Source organism: Oncorhynchus gorbuscha, linkage group LG05, assembly GCF_021184085.1.
Source record: "Oncorhynchus gorbuscha isolate QuinsamMale2020 ecotype Even-year linkage group LG05, OgorEven_v1.0, whole genome shotgun sequence".
Classification (NCBI taxonomy): Eukaryota; Metazoa; Chordata; class Actinopteri; order Salmoniformes; family Salmonidae; genus Oncorhynchus; species Oncorhynchus gorbuscha.
Window position 1 is genome coordinate 66,097,906 of NC_060177.1, and position 18,981 is coordinate 66,116,886.

General features: G+C 44.4%; 2 protein-coding genes across 2 annotated transcripts in view; one reads left to right on the top strand and one right to left on the bottom strand.

Annotated features, from left to right (window-relative positions):
- Window positions 1-610: 610 nt before the first annotated feature.
- LOC124036318 (L-serine dehydratase/L-threonine deaminase-like) lies at window positions 611-4,844 on the top strand (the record flags this gene model as incomplete). The annotated part of the gene is made up of 3 exons (XM_046350748.1): window positions 611-852; window positions 2,889-3,013; window positions 3,126-4,844. Coding segments are annotated over 3 exons (567 nt in total), but the record flags the coding sequence as incomplete, so codon positions are not given.
- Window positions 4,845-9,316: 4,472 nt separating this feature from the next.
- The window catches only part of LOC124036317 (probable E3 ubiquitin-protein ligase HECTD4), an 85,454-nt gene continuing 75,789 nt past the window's right edge, over window positions 9,317-18,981 (bottom strand). Inside the window, 10 exon segments of the mRNA XM_046350747.1 lie at window positions 9,317-11,427; window positions 13,989-14,211; window positions 15,407-15,602; window positions 15,820-15,986; window positions 16,343-16,564; window positions 17,143-17,246; window positions 17,353-17,508; window positions 17,599-17,718; window positions 17,928-18,074; window positions 18,390-18,580. Of these exon segments, the coding sequence (XP_046206703.1) occupies window positions 11,291-11,427; window positions 13,989-14,211; window positions 15,407-15,602; window positions 15,820-15,986; window positions 16,343-16,564; window positions 17,143-17,246; window positions 17,353-17,508; window positions 17,599-17,718; window positions 17,928-18,074; window positions 18,390-18,580 (1,663 nt within the window). The 3' untranslated portion in view covers window positions 9,317-11,290.

An 18,981-nucleotide genomic window follows, 5' to 3' on the forward strand; every position in this document is an offset into this window, starting at 1 on the left:
ATGAATCCACTGCCTCCCTCTCTCTTTCTTTCACTTTCTCTCTCTCTCTCTCTCTCTCTCTCTCTCTCTCTCTCTCTCTCTCTCTCTCTCTCTCTCTCTCTCTCTCTCTCCCGTGTTTGTGTGGGCGTGGTTCCCAATCTCGGCCTGATTGTCTGCGCCAGCTGGAACCACTTATCTTCCCTTTATATGTTCTGTAACCAGTGTTTCTTGTTGTCAGATCGTTGTTACTTCCCTGAGGTTGTGTTGTTACTTCCCTGAGGTTGAGTTGTTACTTCCCTGAGGTTGAGTTGTTACTTCCCTGAGGTTGTGTTGTTACTTCCCTGAGGTTGTGTCGTGTGTCAGTGCTCATCTCTCGCCGCCCTTGTGTGGATTATCTGCTGTGCTCCTTCCTTCCCATCCGGACACACTCCCCTGGATTTCTCAGCACGCTATCACCGGAAGATGCGCTCTAGTCCCTGGGTCGGATTCCGTCTGAGTACAGTCTGTCTGTCCTGTTGCTGCTATAAATTGTATTCATTAAACCATTGTTGCTTGCATCTTGCATCCGCCTCTGTATTGTCACAGTATGATAAAATGTATTGTGAATGAAAAGTGAAAACACATTTTTTTTCAATGCGTGTGTAGGGAGGGCCATGCGTCTCTGGTGAAGGAAGTGGAGTCCGAGCTGCAGGAGAAGCCTGGGGCGATGGTGTTGTCTGTTGGAGGTGGAGGCCTCATGAACGGGGTTGTCGAAGGACTGCGTCACGCCGGCTGGGGAAATGTTCCAGTCGTAGCGATGGAGACCATGGGGGCACACAGCCTTAATGCTGCTATAAAGGCTGGGAAGTTGATCACTCTGCCTGAGATCACAAGGTAAGAAATTGTAAGAGTCACACTCAAACCAAGAGACTTTTTTAATAACTTTTATTTAACCGGGTAGGCTAGTTGAGAACAAGTTCTCATTTACAACTGGGACCTGGCCAAGATAAAGCAAAGCAGTGCGACACAAACAACAACACAGTGTTACACATGGAATAAACAAATGTACAGTCAATAACACAATAGAAAAAAAGAAAGTCTATATACAGTGTGTGAAAATGGCATGAGTAGGTAATGGCAATAAATAGGCCATAGTAGCGGAGTAATTACAATTTAGTAAATTAACACTGGAGTGATAGATAAAGAGATGGTGATGTGCAAGTATAAATACTGGTGTGCAAAAGAGCAGAAAAGTAAATAAAAACAATATGGGGATGAGGTAGGTAGATTTGGTGGGCTATTTGTATATCTCTTTAACATTAAAGACAAAAAGTAATATGTTAGCACAAAAAAGAAGAACAAAAAAACAAAACAAAAAGAAGGCAAAGCTCGATCCCTCCAATGTTAACAACTACAGACCAGTATCCCTTCTTTCTTTTCTCTCCAAAACTCTTGAACGTGCCGTTCTTGGTCAGCTCTCCCGCTATCTCTCTCAGAATGACCTTCTTGATCCAAATCAGTCAGGTTTCAAGACTAGTCATTCAACTGAGACTGCTCTTCTCTGTATCACGGAGGCGCTCCGCACCACTAAAGCTAACTCTCTCTCCTCTGCTCTCATCCTTCTAGACCTATCGGCTGCCTTCGATACTGTGAACCATCAGATCCTCCTCTCCACCCTCTCCGAGTTGGGCATCTCCGGCGCGGCCCACGCTTGGATTGCGTCCTACCTGACAGGTCGCTCCTACCAGGTGGCGTGGCGAGAATCTGTCTCCTCACCACGCGCTCTCACCACTGGTGTCCCCCAGGGCTCTGTTCTAGGCCCTCTCCTATTCTCGCTATACACCAAGTCACTTGGCTCTGTCATAACCTCACATGGTCTCTCCTATCATTGCTATGCAGATGACACACAATTAATCTTCTCCTTTCCCCCTTCTGATGACCAGGTGGCGAATCGTATCTCTGCATGTCTGGCAGACATATCAGTGTGGATGACGGATCACCACCTCAAGCTGAACTTCGGCAAGACGGAGCTGCTCTTCCTCCCGGGGAAGGACTGCCCGTTCCATGATCTCGCCATCACGGTTGACAACTCCATTGTGTCCTCCTCCCAGAGCGCTAAGAACCTTGGCGTGATCCTGGACAACACCCTGTCGTTCTCAACTAACATCAAGGCGGTGGCCCGTTCCTGTAGGTTCATGCTCTACAACATCCGCAGAGTACGACCCTGCCTCACACAGGAAGCGGCGCAGGTCCTAATCCAGGCACTTGTCATCTCCCGTCTGGATTACTGCAACTCGCTGTTGGCTGGGCTCCCTGCCTGTGCCATTAAACCCCTACAACTCATCCAGAACGCCGCAGCCCGTCTGGTGTTCAACCTTCCCAAGTTCTCTCACGTCACCCCGCTCCTCCGCTCTCTCCACTGGCTTCCAGTTGAAGCTCGCATCCGCTACAAGACCATGGTGCTTGCCTACGGAGCTGTGAGGGGAACGGCACCTCAGTACCTCCAGGCTCTGATCAGGCCCTACACCCAAACAAGGGCACTGCGTTCATCCACCTCTGGCCTGCTCGCCTCCCTACCACTGAGGAAGTACAGTTCCCGCTCAGCCCAGTCAAAACTGTTCGCTGCTCTGGCCCCCCAATGGTGGAACAAACTCCCTCACGACGCCAGGACAGCGGAGTCAATCACCACCTTCCGGAGGCACCTGAAACCCCACCTCTTTAAGGAATACCTAGGATAGGATAAGTAATCCTTCTCACCCCCCTTTAAGATTTAGATGCACTATTGTAAAGTGACTGTTCTACTGGATGTCATAAGGTGAATGCACCAATTTGTAAGTCGCTCTGGATAAGAGCGTCTGCTAAACGACTTAAATGTATGTAAATGTAAAGCCGTATGCACAACAACAATTCTATCATTTTCATCTACACAGCATTGCGACAACATTAGGCCTGACAAGAGTATCTGCACAGACCCTGAAACTTGCTGGCGAACATACCGTTTTCTCCGAGGTGGTCACAGACCAGGATGCTGTCAAAGCTGTCGAGCGCTTTGTTGGTGAGCATCACAAACAGTAGGCTAGACCTGTGTAGAGGATAATATGATTACTACTGTATACCTAAAAACGCCCACAAGCCTCTCTGATACTGAATTCCTCTTCCTGCTCCAGACGATGAGAAGGTCCTGGTGGAGCCTGCGTGTGGCGCTGCCCTGGCAGCTGTGTACTGTGACATCATTCCCAGACTGCAGAAGGAGGGCAAGCTGAAGCAGGACCTGGGCCCTGTGGTGATCGTGGTATGTGGAGGCAACAACATCAGCATGGAACAGCTCCAGAAACTGAAGCAGCAGTTGGGCATGTTTTCTAGCTAGGCAGACAGACGGCTTTGGGTTCTGCTGATTCTTTCTCCATCACTCCATTCCCCAGATCGTTCCAGCTTTAGCTCCCCTACTTCATTGTGCACTACCAATATGTGCATCTGATTATGAGTCATGAACACCATTGTGCCACATCATTCCAGACTGTGTGTAGTATACTCCTGAAAGGGCAATAGCTTACGGTTAAGATAGAAAAGCATTGAAAGGCGTTGATAGGCATACAGTCTACTGCTCTGGTAGTAGTAGTCTTTCAATTGAATTGCCTAGATGATTAACTTCTTGGTTTAAAATTAACCAAGTAGAGTAGTATTGTTGTTTGTATTTAGCATGTTTTATGTTCATGTAAACTATACCATTGGTTGTATTTTCTTCATCCTCTTTTGTACTGTATGAGTGATATTTAAAAATAAGTATAATTATACACATTTTTCCCGAATATCCTGTCTGTAAAGTTTCCTGTGTGTAGCTGGTGAGAGAGTCAGGCGCAGGACAGCAGATATGAGGAAGAAACCCGTGTCACAATGCCTGGAATGGTGGGTGTGGAGTCAAATGCAGAGAGCAGAGGATACTGGGGAAACCTGACTTTATTAGGTTTCCAAAGCGAACGCCCAAAACAACAGGCAAAATCAGTCACAAAATTGGCCAACCCAACACAGGGCACAAACGGACAGGAACACAACACGCACAACCTGATTAACGGAAAACAAGCCCGCACAAAAACAGACGGGCCTAACAGGCTTAAATAGACTGAATCAAAAAACGAAATAAGAGACAGGTGCGACCAATAAGACCAAACAAACAGAAAAAGAAAAGGGGATTGGTGGCGGCTAGTAGACCGGCGACGACGACCACCGAGCGCCACCCGAACAGGCAGGGGAGCCACCTTCGGTGGGAGTCATGACAACGTGCTTTACTCAAAAAAGGCAAATATACAAAGAAACATATTTAGCACACACAGACGGACCGGAATATACAATAAACAATCACTCACAAAAACCATGTGGGGAACAGAGGGTTAAATAATGAACAAGTGATTGTGGGATTGACAACAGGTGTGTGAAACAAAGACAAAACAAATGGAAAATTAAAAGTGGATCGGCAGTAGCTAGAAAGTCGGTGACGTTGACTGCCGAACGCTGCCCCAAACAAGGAGAGGGACCGACTTCGGCGAAAGCCGTGACACTGTCTGGAGTACCATTTCTTATCATCTGTGTTATGAATTTACTATTTAGATTCTGGTGAGGCTTCTTTCTACAGTGCAAATAAATAAACTAAAACAACAAACTAAATTTAATGAAACTTAAACTTCTTTTTTTTGTATTATTGGATGAAATTCTGACCAAAATCCATATTAAATACATCTAATTGGCCAGTCATATTGTTCACGGCAGCGCAGGGTTTCATCCTAAAGATGATATGGTGAGGTTGGGAGATATTCATGCACTCAACATTTGAAGGTCTTTTATTTTGTATTTATTTTTACTTAACCTTTATTTAACTTGGCAAGTACATTTTAGACTATTTTATTTCACTGGAAGGAGGCAATTTTTCAATGTCCCAAGTGCTGCTCAATCAACTTCAACGAGAATAATTCGGAATAAAATTCTACATTAAAAAAAATATTTACACATTTTCTTCATTAAATGTTATCTTATGTATAGTCTTTTTGTGTTGAATGATGCACTTTTCCTAAGAATATTGACTATTTTCTGTATATCCTCAAAATCGTTGTCCACCCTGTTACTTTGTGCTTACTGGCACTAAGAAAATATATATTTTCTACAATGTCATTACAAACTGGATATTATACCACTTCCTTGGCGGGAAAACAATTGTGGTGAATGTGGTGAGTATCTAGAGTTCATACTATGACATTTTCATCATTATATGTTAGTGATGTGGGAAACCATAACATGCCCACCCAGTTAAGCAAAAATACAAAAGACGTTAATCGAATTTCATAATATATTTGTCAAACGATGCAAATTACTTTTCATGTGGCAGCCATTATCGTAGCTTCACCACGATCACTTGGAGCATAGTTGCTAACTTTAGCTCAAAATGTCTACCCTGTTATTGTCCACCCTGTTATCCATGTACACGTAACAGGGTGGACATGCACTCAACAGGTTGGACAAATGGATACCTTGCAGTAATGTGTTGCAAAATATGTTTTTATTCATAAATTGTATTTACACAATTACAGTATATATAGCATGTGTAGTATTTTAAGAATAAATAAATATCAATTGAATCAGGTCTTTCTGAAGGAATGGCACCTCCTCTTAGTGCAGCGACAATACAGAGAACGACACAATGCTGACCCAGAAAGAAGGAGAGAGTATCAAGGATTAGGGGAGAACAGGCGTCTGTATCGCCTCGTTCAACAGTCAAAGCATTGCTGAGACCTCAGAATGTGACATAACGTATCAAGAGGGCTCTTCTCTTTCACACATCTCTCATTAAAGATATCAAAACAAAATACAGAAATGCAAGGAAACAGAAGAACAAGCAAATCATTGCGTAAGTGACCTCTGTTAATATGTTGAACAAGTATACACTTCAGAAGTATGCCCAGACGGTGTTGGGCTTTTCAAATAAGAGAGCCAACGTTGGAAGGGGACCTTTGCTCTTTTTTTACGAGGAAGGAAAGCAGAACAGAAACAGAAATCAAAAGGAAAGTGAAGGATTTCTTTCTCCGTGATGATGTAAGTCATATAACGACAGGCCGCAAACAAACCATCACATAACTAAAGAACAAAATGCAGAAGAGGCTTTTGACTGACACAATAACAAATCTGCATAGGAAATTCCTGTCTGAGGAACTTGGCCAGTTGTCCTATACCTCCTTCTGCCGCCTCAGAACATTTGGGGTTGTTACGCCCAATGACACTGATTGTGAAACTTGTCACTGCAAAACCCATGAGAATTTACAGTTCATGGCAAATTCCCTTCACAGCCTTGGGCTTTTGTCCACCAAAAACCTTGAGGACATGGTCAACTCAAGTATGTGCGAACCGAAATCGAAGCTATGTGCTTATGGTGAATGTAAGGATTGCTTCCTCACCACTCATCCAACTCTGAAACCTACTGGGAATGTAGAAGTTCCTCTGACTCAATGGAGACGATCAAAAAAGATGAAGAGAAGTGCTCCATGATAACCGTGAAGAGGGAGGTCACAATAACAGAAACTTAACTGGTCAGTCAGTTTCAAGATAGGCTCGCCAAGTTTAGGCAACCCATCTTTAATATCAAGTGGCAATACCAGGCCTATAGGGAGCTTAGGGAGAGTCTGAAGAACAATGAATGCTTGTTGTACATTGACTTCAGCAAAAACTATTCATGCAAATACAGTCAAGAGATCCAGTCCGTGCATTTTGGAGGATCTCATCAGCAAGCCACTCTCCACACTGGAGTGCTCCACACTGCTACATATCAACCACCAATTGCTTTTTGAATCCATTGCACCATCACGGAGACCATCATGATCCACCTGCCATTTGGGCCCACCTTGATCCGGTTCTTGCTATGTTGAAGCAGAAGTACCCTGAAGTCATTCAGCTTAATTTATTTAGTGACGGGCCGGCTACACAATACAAGCAAAAAGGAAACTTCTACCTATTTGCCACAGAACCACATAAACAAGGCTTTCAAGAGGTCAACTGGAATTTCTTTGAGGCCAGACACAGCAAGGGGGCACCAGATGGGGGTCGAGGGGCCCTCAAGAGATCTGCAGATAGAGCAGTGCACCATGGAAAGGATATCCCAGATGCACAGGCCCTGTACACTAAAGGTCCCCAACTCCTCTGTGGAGATGTTATTCATGTTGTTGAGGTAAGATCAGAGGTAACTCTCCTTCCTCCCCATACACACATACATACATTTTTATTGTACAGTAGCTGGTTGAGTATTGAAATGTATAAGGTGTTTGTTACTCGTTATATCTTATAATATGCTTTCTCTTCTAACCTCAGATGCCTGTCTTAGATGCCATTAAAGGAAGGATGAAGATTCATCCGGTTATCAGTGTCTCACCAGGCCAGATAACATACGGGGACATTACTTGTCTGTGCAAGAAGGATAGTGGCATGTTGGACTGTCTTTGTTTTCAGCTCAAAGAGGCAACTCTGGGTGACCCTGCAGCGTCTAACCAGCTCCCTGCATCTCATGACAAGCATGACACCATATGGCGACCTGGCACCATTGAACTTAATCACGTAGAGGAGTGGTGTGTTGTCAATTATGACCATGAAGGATACCCTGGCATCATCATGGATGTAGAGGAACAGAACATTAAGGTGAAATTGCATCAAGTCCAAAGGAAGATATTTGTTGGTACTCAGACAGATCATTTGTCTGATGCCAGAGCCACAGGCTGTTAATAGATGCTCTGTGCAGATGGAAAAATCCACCTGGAAGTATGTGGAAGAGCATTTGGGGTGAAAGAGGGGAGATATGGAAAGAGGGGGAGCGAGAGAGAGGGAGAGAGGGACAGGAATGTGTTTTAATGCTAATTCCAATGATTTTGTACCGATGTATTTTTGAGTTGTTTTTCACAATGAATATGTACCTAATAGCAGTTCCAGTGTTGTTACTACATGTATTACTATGTAGATGTCTATTCAGGGTTTAATTCATGTTCTGTCCCGTTATAGCTATCCACCCTGTTATACCTTGGTCTACCCTGTTACCTTGGCATCTTATTCAAATTAATTCAGTTTCATTGTCAAATATCAAGAATTTGTGTCATGTATTTTAGAGTAAGACACGGCCAACACCACACAATTGTAAACTTGGATAAAATATAATTAATACCGGTCTCAATTTAGAAAGATAAGGTGCAAATTAGATGATGTTCTGTATAAAACCACACATTGAATACAAAATGTTATTTCTATATAATTTGACCTGAACAAATGGACAGGGTTGACAAAGGGACACAAAAGCTTTATGAAAATGTAAATATGATTAAAATAGTCTAATTAAAGTAATTAAAGACAGTTAAGTGCATGTCCGTAACAGGGTGGACATAATATGGCTGATTCGCTGAAAATGTGTTTATAATTGTCTAACTCTAAGTGCTGGAGCTTGGCCAACATGCTTTTATACAAGTATAATATTTCCTTTTTAAAGTAAAACATTAAAGGAAAACCAATTCTGAAATCAAATGTAAAATATTGCATGGTCCAAAGGGCACTGTTTTGTGATATTGACCCTCAAAACAGAAAAAAATATCAAATATTGATGTGACTTAATCCTTCCGCTTAGCCTCCTTGGGTGCATAGGGCAGTCCGTGTGTTTTTCCTGAGTGTGTCTCCTTGGGCGCATAGGGCAGTCCGTGTGTTTTTCCTAAGTGTGTCTCCTTGGGTGCATAGGGCAGTCCGTGTGTTTTTCCTGAGTGTGTCTCCTTGGGTGCATATGGCAGTCCGTGTGTTTTTCCTAAGTGTGTCTCCTTGGGTGCATAGGGCAGTCCGTGTGTTTTTCCTGAGTGTGTCTCCTTGGGTGCATAGGGCAGTCCGTGTGTTTTTCCTAAGTGTGTCTCCTTGGGCGCATAGGGCAGTCCGTGTGTTTTTCCTAAGTGTGTCTCCTTGGGTGCATAGGGCAGTCCGTGTGTTTTTCCTGAGTGTGTCTCCTTGGGTGCATATGGCAGTCCGTGTGTTTTTCCTAAGTGTGTCTCCTTGGGTGCATAGGGCAGTCCGTGTGTTTTTCCTAAGTGTGTCTCCTTGGGCGCATAGGGCAGTCCGTGTGTTTTTCCTAAGTGTGTCTCCTTGGGTGCATAGGGCAGTCCGTGTGTTTTTCCTGAGTGTGTCTCCTTGGGTGCATAGGGCAGTCCGTGTGTTTTTCCTAAGTGTGTCTCCTTGGGCGCATAGGGCAGTCCGTGTGTTTTTCCTAAGTGTGTCTCCTTGGGCGCATAGGGCAGTCCGTGTGTTTTTCCTGAGTGTCTCCTGACACTAACACAAGAGAAATAAGTGAACAACAAGACGCTTACATCAAGAAATGTTTTATTGTGACACAGAAATCTCAAACGCCATCGTATTCTTTACCCCTCTATAATCCATTTTAGAGATCTGTGTTATGTTTCTGATGTGCAGAGGTAAGACAGTAAAAGTTAAGTTAATGCAAACATAAATAATTGTAATAAATATCAAGTAAATGTACAGCACACATTTTCTTACCGCAACACCCCTTTGTATGAATATGTCCATTTTAATGGTCTATTCAAATCCTCCAAAAGGAGGTAAGAACAGAAAGAGAGTGTCCTTGTTAGCAGCGATTTACCCTTTAAAAGAACAAAACCAAACTCATTTGGCAAGCAATCCAAACATCCATCTCAAATATTTTGTGGTAGCTTTCATTGTGTTCTTCAAGTCCCATCCAAGTCAAATAGCTGTTTAACTCACACAAGAAAACATGTTTCACCATTGAGTAGAAGAGAATGAGCGGTAGAATCCATCTGAGTTCCAAGACATTAAGGTGACATAACTTGTCATTTCAAAATTGGTAAAAAATAAAACCCCAACAAACTGGATATCCAATAAAGAATATCCTAGATATATCATTTTTATAATCATATTTTTTCCCTGGAAGAATAGCGCAGAACAAAACAAAACAAAAAAATAATTGTTGAAGTGAAGCATCAAATATAATGTAGAAGTCTATTTACATGTTTTCTTCAGTGAAGTCCTTACACAGCTAAAACATTTTGGTTATGGGTCAAACAAAAAAGCAGCAGAACCACTGCTCATTCGTCACAGCAAATATATAAAAAGGCTAGACCCCCTGGTGAGTGGATTGTGTGTGTTTGGCAGGGGGATTCGGCGCACATTCAGTAGCACACAAGCAGTGTGGGAGGGCAGCTCGGAATAACAACATCTCCCTCAAATTTCACAAAGCAACACAAGTTTCGTAACCTGAAATGCAAGTATAGCAGACCTGGCAACCCAGAAAGCCAGACTTGACAACCAGGTAGAGCTTTAGTCTGTTAGTCCAACTTCAGTGTACCTGACCTTACCCTGCTGCCACGGCTACTAGGATAGTTTCGAAACTCAAAACTGCAACCTCACGTAATAGATTAATATGACTTTTTACAAGACTTATATACATACCCTCTTTATAGACTTAAATAAACCATATTACCTGTATATATAGGCTGATAGTTAGTTTAGTCTTTTAGCAGTCTATCTTTACAGGCAGTAACTATATAATGCCATACAGAGTGCCTGTCAACGTTTTGACTGCAGAGAGCTGACCTGGTAAAAAAAAAAAACAGAGTTTCCTTTTCTATGTCAAACATCAAACAATACACAAGCCTTGATTCCAGAGGAATATTTGGAGTTTCCTTTTCATACAGAGACTCCCTCTCCCCTTCTTGAGGAGGAGGTGCTTGTGGTAAAGGCATGCCTTAGAAAGAGTACCCTCTGGAAGGGTGGGAGGGGAGCAGTAAGAACTAAGTGTAGAAGACCACGTCCTCTGAAAGAGGCATGGGGAGAAAAGTGAGGGGAATTAAGGTGGAAGAGAGAGTACCTTTCCCTATAATCAAAAAAGGGTATGTGCCCTGTCACAGGTCCCTCCCACTATGTGTGTAGTGATCAGTTAGCTCACTGCCACTTCAAAACAGAAGAGATAACAACATTAGTGTCAAGGAAAGTGGGGTTGAACTCCCCTACATCAGCTCTGAAAAAAATTGTCAAAACACACTCCTGAAATGTTCAACCTGATTAGAATGTTTTTTTTTAATTAAGCAAAGCCAAACATAAAACAAGTAGAAAAAAGAAAAGCTTCAGTGTCTTCTTGGAAAGCAGGTTGGCCTTCTGTTCTGTGGGTAGCTCCAGGAGAGGGTGGAAGTAAAGTTGGACAGGAGAGGGGTTGAGAGGGTGGGACTGTATGGGTAATAAATAGTAGGGTTGGTGTTCAAGCTGCATTTATACGGAGGTGGTGTACTCCATCCATCAGGTCCCTTTAGCCGCTGAGAGGGTCCTCACGGTAGTGGATGGAGTAGCGCAGCTTCTCCAGCATCACATCCAGGGAGCTGTACTGGGGCAGCTTCACCATAAACATACAGGTCTCCACCCGGATGTAGCGAGAGTCTGGCGAACCTGGCAAACACACAAATAGGTAAACATACTGGATGAAGAAAAATCATCTTAAAACATTAAGTGTAATATTTACATTTGAGGTTTTTTTGTAGGACACTGGCTTCTTACTTTATCTTAATTAAAAAAAACATCAGTTGTAAAGATGTGAAGAAGTTTTGTATTGCTTATGTTTTTGCTATTGTGAACTCGTGAAGTGGTACATACAACAGCCGGATCGGCTAGTCACGGTAAAACATTGATATGTTTCACTCTTGTTTCCATTCCTCTGCTACTACTAGGATGTACAGTGCCTTGCGAAAGTATTCGGCCCCCTAGAAATTTGCGACCTTTTGCCACATTTCAGGCTTCAAACATAAAGATATAAAACTGTATATTTTTGTGAAGAATCAACACCAAGTGGGACACAATCATGAAGTGGAACGACATTTATTGGATATTTCAAACTTTTTTAACAAATCAAAAACTGAAAAATTGGGCGTGCAAAATTATTCAGCCCCCTTAAGTTAATACTTTGTAGCGCCACCTTTTGCTGCGATTACAGCTGTAAGTCGCTTGGGGTATGTCTCTATCAGTTTTGCACATTGAGAGACTGAATTTTTTTCCCATTCCTCCTTGCAAAACAGCTCGAGCTCAGTGAGGTTGGATGGAGAGCATTTGTGAACAGCAGTTTTCAGTTCTTTCCACAGATTCTCGATTGGATTCAGGTCTGGACTTTGACTTGGCCATTCTAACACCTGGATATGTTTACTTTTGAACCATTCCATTGTAGATTTTGCTTTATGTTTTGGATCATTGTCTTGTTGGAAGACAAATCTCCGTCCCAGTCTCAGGTATTTTGCAGACTCCATCAGGTTTTCTTCCAGAATGGTCCTGTATTTGGCTCCATCCATCTTCCCATCAATTTTAACCATCTTCCCTGTCCCTGCTGAAGAAAAGCAGGCCCAAACCATGATGCTGCCACCACCATGTTTGACAGTGGGGATGGTGTGCTCAGGGTGATGAGCTGTGTTGCTTTTACGCCAAACATAACGTTTTGCATTGTTGCCAAAAAGTTCCATTTTGGTTTCATCTGACCAGAGCACCTTCTTCCACATGTTTGGTGTGTCTCCCAGGTGGCTTGTGGCAAACTTTAAACAACACTTTTTATGGATATCTTTAAGAAATGGCTTTCTTCTTGCCACTTCCATAAAGGCAAGATTTGTGCAATATACGACTGATTGTTGTCCTATGGACAGAGTCTCCCACCTCAGCTGTAGATCTCTGCAGTTCATCCAGAGTGATCATGGGCCTCCTGGCTGCATCTCTGATCAGTCTTCTCCTTGTATGAGCTGAAAGTTTAGAGGGACGGCCAGGTCTTGGTAGATTTGCAGTGGTCTGATACTCCTTCCATTTCAATATTATCGCTTGCACAGTGCTCCTTGGGATGTTTAAAGCTTGGGAAATCTTTTTGTATCCAAATCCGGCTTTAAACTTCTTCACAACAGTATCTCGGACCTGCCTGGTGTGTTCCTTGTTCTTCATGATGCTCTCTGCGCTTTTAACGGACCTCTGAGACTATCACAGTGCAGGTGCATTTATACGGAGACTTGATTACACACAGGTAGATTGTATTTATCATCATTAGTCATTTAGGTCAACATTGGATCATTCAGAGATCCTCACTGAACTTCTGGAGAGAGTTTGCTGCACTTAAAGTAAAGGGGCTGAATAATTTTGCACGCCCAATTTTTCAGTTTTTGATTTGTTAAAAAAGTTTGAAATATATAATAAATGTCGTTCCACTTCATGATTGTGTCCCACTTGTTGTTGATTCTTCACAAAACAATACAGTTTTACATCTTTATGTTTGAAGCCTGAAATGTTACAAAAGGTCGCAAAGTTCAAGGGGTCCGAATACTTTCGCAAGGCACTGTAATTGACATTTGGCACTAATTGCGGGTGGAAATGTTACATGTATAATATAACCTTTAAAACATTAAACATCTGCAGAAAGAGCCACTGCACTTCTACTATGTTCAAATGATTGATTGTTATTGCCTGGAACAGAAGCAGGCTGTCTCGTTTAGGGACCGTAACCTCTAATCTATGGAAGCTACTGTACTCATCAATCTGGTTTTACTGTTCATACTGTTGTGGTTGGAGTCTGACATTGGTTACATTTTTTTGTTGCTATCTAAAATATATAAAGTTGGGGTAAAAAGTCCTTTGAGCAGCTTTGACACTTTGGTCTACTCTAAATATTCTTTGGAGTTTGATCATAAGGTCTAAGGTGATCAGTTTTAAGATAACAGCTCTGCATCTTCTCCCCATAGAACATCCCCTACTAATTAACACACAATACATCCAGGAAGGGTGTAAATAGAAAATCATTGTTTCAAAGTCCGTCCAAGTTAAGACGGTGTGAGCTAATAAGGACGATAAACACAATCCTCCCAAGAGTTTGTGCACAAACAGCACAGAGGTCATCAAGCACTTAGTAACCCGTGTGGCTTTGACTCGTGTGTCTGTTGTCCCACTACAATCTCCTATGACACACACCACTGACTTTTCCAGGCATTTACCTGCTCCCCCGTCCGGAGGGGCGATCTTCATGGGGTAGGGAGGTACGTGGGCGGTGTCCGGACCCCCGTCCTTGCAGGGGCAGGTGAAGGGGACGCGCTCCTGGTTGCAGGAAAACTTGATGAACTTGCAGAGCTCCTCCTGAGTGAAAGCCTCCAGCGCCATCCAGAAGAACTCAATGTGCTGGTCGGTCTCCATCAGACCCACCTGATACATTGTGTGGGCCTACAGAGAGAGAGGTAACAGGGGTTCATGCAAAACAGGGACAATTATGGGACTCTTCTAGGCAAAGACATTCACTATTACTGCCCACCAAAAATATTATCTTCTCATTACTCTATACAATAACTCTTACTTCTTAGTGGTGGATGAGGATGGTGGAGTGATGATTGAAGGTGTGAGTGTCGTAGGGTTTCAGAAGGGGATATGTACAGTAGGTGAGTGTCCTAGGGTTTCAGAAGGGGATCTGTACAGTAGGTGTGAGTGTCCTAGGGTTTCAGAAGGGGATGCGTACAGTAGGTGTGAGTGTCCTAGGGTTTCAGAAGGGGATGTGTACAGTAGGTGTGAGTGTCCTAGGGTTTCAGAAGGGGATATGTATGGTAGGTGTGAGTGTCCTAGGGTTTCAGAAGGGGATGTGTACAGTAGGTGTGAGTGTCCTAGGGTTTCAGAAGGGGATGTGTACGGTAGGTGTGAGTGTCCTAGGGTTTCAGAAGGGGATGTGTACGGTAGGTGTGAGTGTCCTAGGGTTTCAGAAGGGGATGTGTACAGTAGGTGAGAGTGTCCTAGGGTTTCAGAAGGGATTGTCTACAGTAGCTGTGAGTGTCCTAGGGTTTCAGATGGGGATGTGTACAGTAGGTGTGAGTGTCCTAGTGTTTCAGAAGGGGATGTGTACAGTAGGTGTGAGTGTACTAGTGTTTCAGAAGGGGATGTGTACAGTAGGTGTGAGAGTCCTAGGGTTTCAGAAGGGGATGTGTACAGTAGGTGTGAGTGTACTAGTGTTTCAGAAGGGGATGTGTACAGTAGGTGTGAGAGTCCTAGGGTTTCAGAAGGGATTGTGTACAGTAGGTGTGAGAGTCCTAGGGTTTCAGATGGGGATGTGTACAGTAGGTGTGAGTGTACTAGTGTTTTAGAAGGGGATGTGTACAGTAGGTGTGAGTGTCCTAGGGTTTCAGATGGGGATGTGTACAGTAGGTGTGAGTGTCCTAGGGTTTCAGATGGGGATGTGTACAGTAGGTGTGAGGTGGCAGGGAGGGTATGGTATATGTATTAGCTACCTCGCACTCTCTGCGGGGTTGGAAGAAAGCGGATATTTTCGGTTTTCAGGGATACAGTATTTTCAATCTAACTTCCGTTTCCCCTGAAAAACGGATGTGGGGACTCCGCTAAGGCGTTTTTACGCCCGCTATGTTAGGTTAGCTACCTTGAGAAAATCCAGGTTGATGTAGGGCAGGCCACAGGTTCGTAGCTCCACCTCCAGGGGGCTGAGCATGGTGAGGAGCTGCAGGGGAATGATGGAGCCCAGGCCTGCACGCACCGCTGTCATACACTCCACATTCTGTAGCTCCCTCAGGCGCAGGCCCCGCACTGCTCGCGCATACACATCCTTATTCTGCCAGCTACAAACACACACACAGGACAGACAGTGTAGAGGGATAGAGGGGTTAAACAGAGAGAGCACATTCTGTGAGTCAGAAATTACTGTGCTGTGCTAAAAGGACAAAATTATTTGGAGAGAAAAATTGACAGCTAAAGGGAATCGCATTAGAGAACATCAACAAAGACCCATACGAACTAAACAAGTCCCTGAACCATAGAGACAGAATGTCACTGTACCTGACACCAAGGTTGTGCCCCCCCTGGCACAGGTCCACCTCCTCTCCAGTCATAGTGATGTAGGTGAAGGTGCAGCAGGGCTGGCTGGGGGAGTCAGGACTCTCTCCTGAGTGGTGCCCGGTCGAGATCTCTGCACACAGGGCCTCCAGATCGTCCTCGTCACTCACCTGGGTTGCAGAGGGAAAGGGTCAGGTAGAGGTCAATGGAACACTGTTCTTTGGGAACAAGGGTGGGAAGTGGTATGGTGAAACTACAGTCTGGGTTTGAACTGTAGAAAGCAGAAGTCAGTAGTGACTGTATGGAGTTTACAGTAGAAAGGGACTGGTCAATAAGCTAGCTATTGGCCGAACCATGGAACATCTGCATACAGCATCATCAGTTTTCTGATGGGTTCGTTTCTGGTCAGAGCTTTCAAAACTTCCAGGGAGTCAGGGAGTAAGTCAGTTCCTCCTTTCATTATAAAAATCACCTCAACTTCTCCAGAAACATGACCAATATGCATATCTAAATGACTGTCTCTTACACCCTCAAACTTCTTGACGTAGTTGTATGTGAGCAGGTCGGCCTCCTGCAGGTCCTGCTCTGGGTCCAGAGGCTCACCCACCAGGCTCTTCCAGAAGGAGCCCAGCAGGTCCAGGGGCAGGGGCACATCTGCCCGGATGGCAATGCCCAACAGCTGGCCAAAGAACTGCAGCAGCTGCTCCTCCGCATAGCTGATCGGACAGGGCGTCAGAATATACTTCCCCTTTGGAACAAAACAGCACAGAAACAGCACAATCAAGTTAGAGACTCTTCTAGCCTATCAGTAATACAGTGATCACTGGCCATGTAGTGCCCAACTGGTTTGTAATCCAGACACGGTTTACACTCCTATTATAAACTGGGTGGTTCGAGCCCTGAATGCTGATTGGCTGACAGCCATGGTATATCAGACCCTATACCATGAGTATGACAAAACATTTTTTTACTTGCTCTAATTACATTGCTAACCAGTTTATAATAGCAATAAGGCACCTCAGGGGTTTGTGATATATGGCCAATATACCACGGCTAAGGGCTGTATCCATTCCGGCGATGCGTCGTGCCTAAGAACAGCCCTTAGCTGTGGTATATTGGCCATATACCACACCTCCTCGGGCCTTACTGCTTAAGTATATACTGTGGGGAGTAGGATTAATACATATGTGCACTAACTATTGAGACATTATCATCGTTCCTGGTGTTAAAATGATGCTGCAACCAGGGAAGGCAGATGGGGGTGGGGGGGGTCACTGTACCTTGTTGCGGTGAAGGCAGATGGGGGTTGGGGGGGGGTCACTGTACCTTGTTGCGGTTGGCTGCTGCACTGGGGCAGGGGAGCAGCAGGGAGAGGGCGGAGCTCTGGAGTTCCTTACACACCTGCCACAGGAAGTGACGAAAGGAGCCACCTGGGGGAGTCACAGAAGTCAGGGGTCAACTTAGACAGTGTTTCAGTCTTATTAAACAGAGTTTATTCCTATAGGACAAAGGTGGGAGAAGATGGTTGATACTAACTGGTGCCGTGGACCTCCTCTCCAGTGAAGCGGATGTTGAAGGCATAGGTGGGGTCTCCTCCGCTGGCCAGCTTCACACACAGCTGGGACGAGGGCACACAGGCTAGCTGGCGTGCCGCCTGGCAGAAGTAGGTGTTCTCTGAGGAACGGATCTCTCCTGGAGGAACACACACCATCAACACTCAACGTAGAGGACATCATATGAATGAAGGTAAAACAGGGCTCTGGGCTTGCCCTGTGAGCTTACCTCCAACAATCTCCAGAGGGTCCAGTGTGATCTCGGGGGCAGCGTGGTCTGCAGTCCGCTGTACTGTGGCGTTCAACACCTGGTTCATCACTATTACTTTGTTATCATAGAACACCAGGCCTGCATAGAGATAGGGTGGAGGTAGAATGAGTAGGTCAGCAAGACTGTTTTAATACTATTCATATGCCCCACCTACAGCTTAAACGATTTAACAACCAGCCAATTCCCTGACACAACACCACTCCTTAATGATCCATACAGCACACTGTTGCTGTGTGCCATTGACCTGACAGAGCAGTTCTGATATGTTATTTTTGTGTGTGTGTCACCTTTGGCCCCAGAGAGCAGTGCTGCGATGCTGTTCTGGTAGGTGTTTGTTTGTCTCAGCTCCACCAGGGGCAGGAAGAAACTCTCCAGGGTGTTGTTGAGAGACTGCAGGAGAGCAAAGCGTAGACGCAGGCTCTCCACAGGCACATCTACACACACACACACACACACACACACACACACACACACACACACACACACACACACACACACACACACACACACACACACACACACACACACACACACACACACACACACACACACACACACACACACACACACACACACACACAGGGGAAATGTGAACACAGCAACACATATACGCAAATACACATTCCCACCCACTCACTAACACGCACTTACACTCATGATTACTGATGTCCAATACCACACAAACACGTGTAATAATAGACTGTGTATGTAAACTAATGACGTGGTATGTCAGTGAGAAGGTCACATACTGAGAAGACAGGCCAGGCGTGGGTCAGCGACGTCACTTGGCTCCAGGTAGGCCTCATGGGGGTGCAGCCTGGCAGGTGTGATGGCTAGATGACCACACAGCCTGTTGATGTACTGAACCAACGCTACGTCCATCTCCAGGCTCCACCTCCTACAGGCCTTTTGGGCATGCCGCGTGTCTATACAGGTACATCTGGAAAACCAGAGGAGAGGGAATACAACAGAGTGGATAACCACTACATATGAACAGATCCTCTTAATGCAGATGTAGGATCTTAATTTGATCACTATTGTTGCTGAGATTTCCTGCACAGCAGGAAAACGTGTAGTATATTTGATGTTTAAAAGGCTTCTGAAGTTTGTAATTTCCACTTTAAAATGTCAGATTTGATTTGCCCTAACGAAAAATGGATCAACCCTTACAAAAATGTAAATGATTTATAATCCACATTTCCTGGCTCAAATCAAGATCCTACATCTGTGTATAATATGGCTTAATCTGGCACCAGCTGGCTTTCTCCAATTACAGAGATCACATGTACTGTACAGTGCAGTATAGTGTGTGATTCAGATGATTACACGTGACTTCATTTC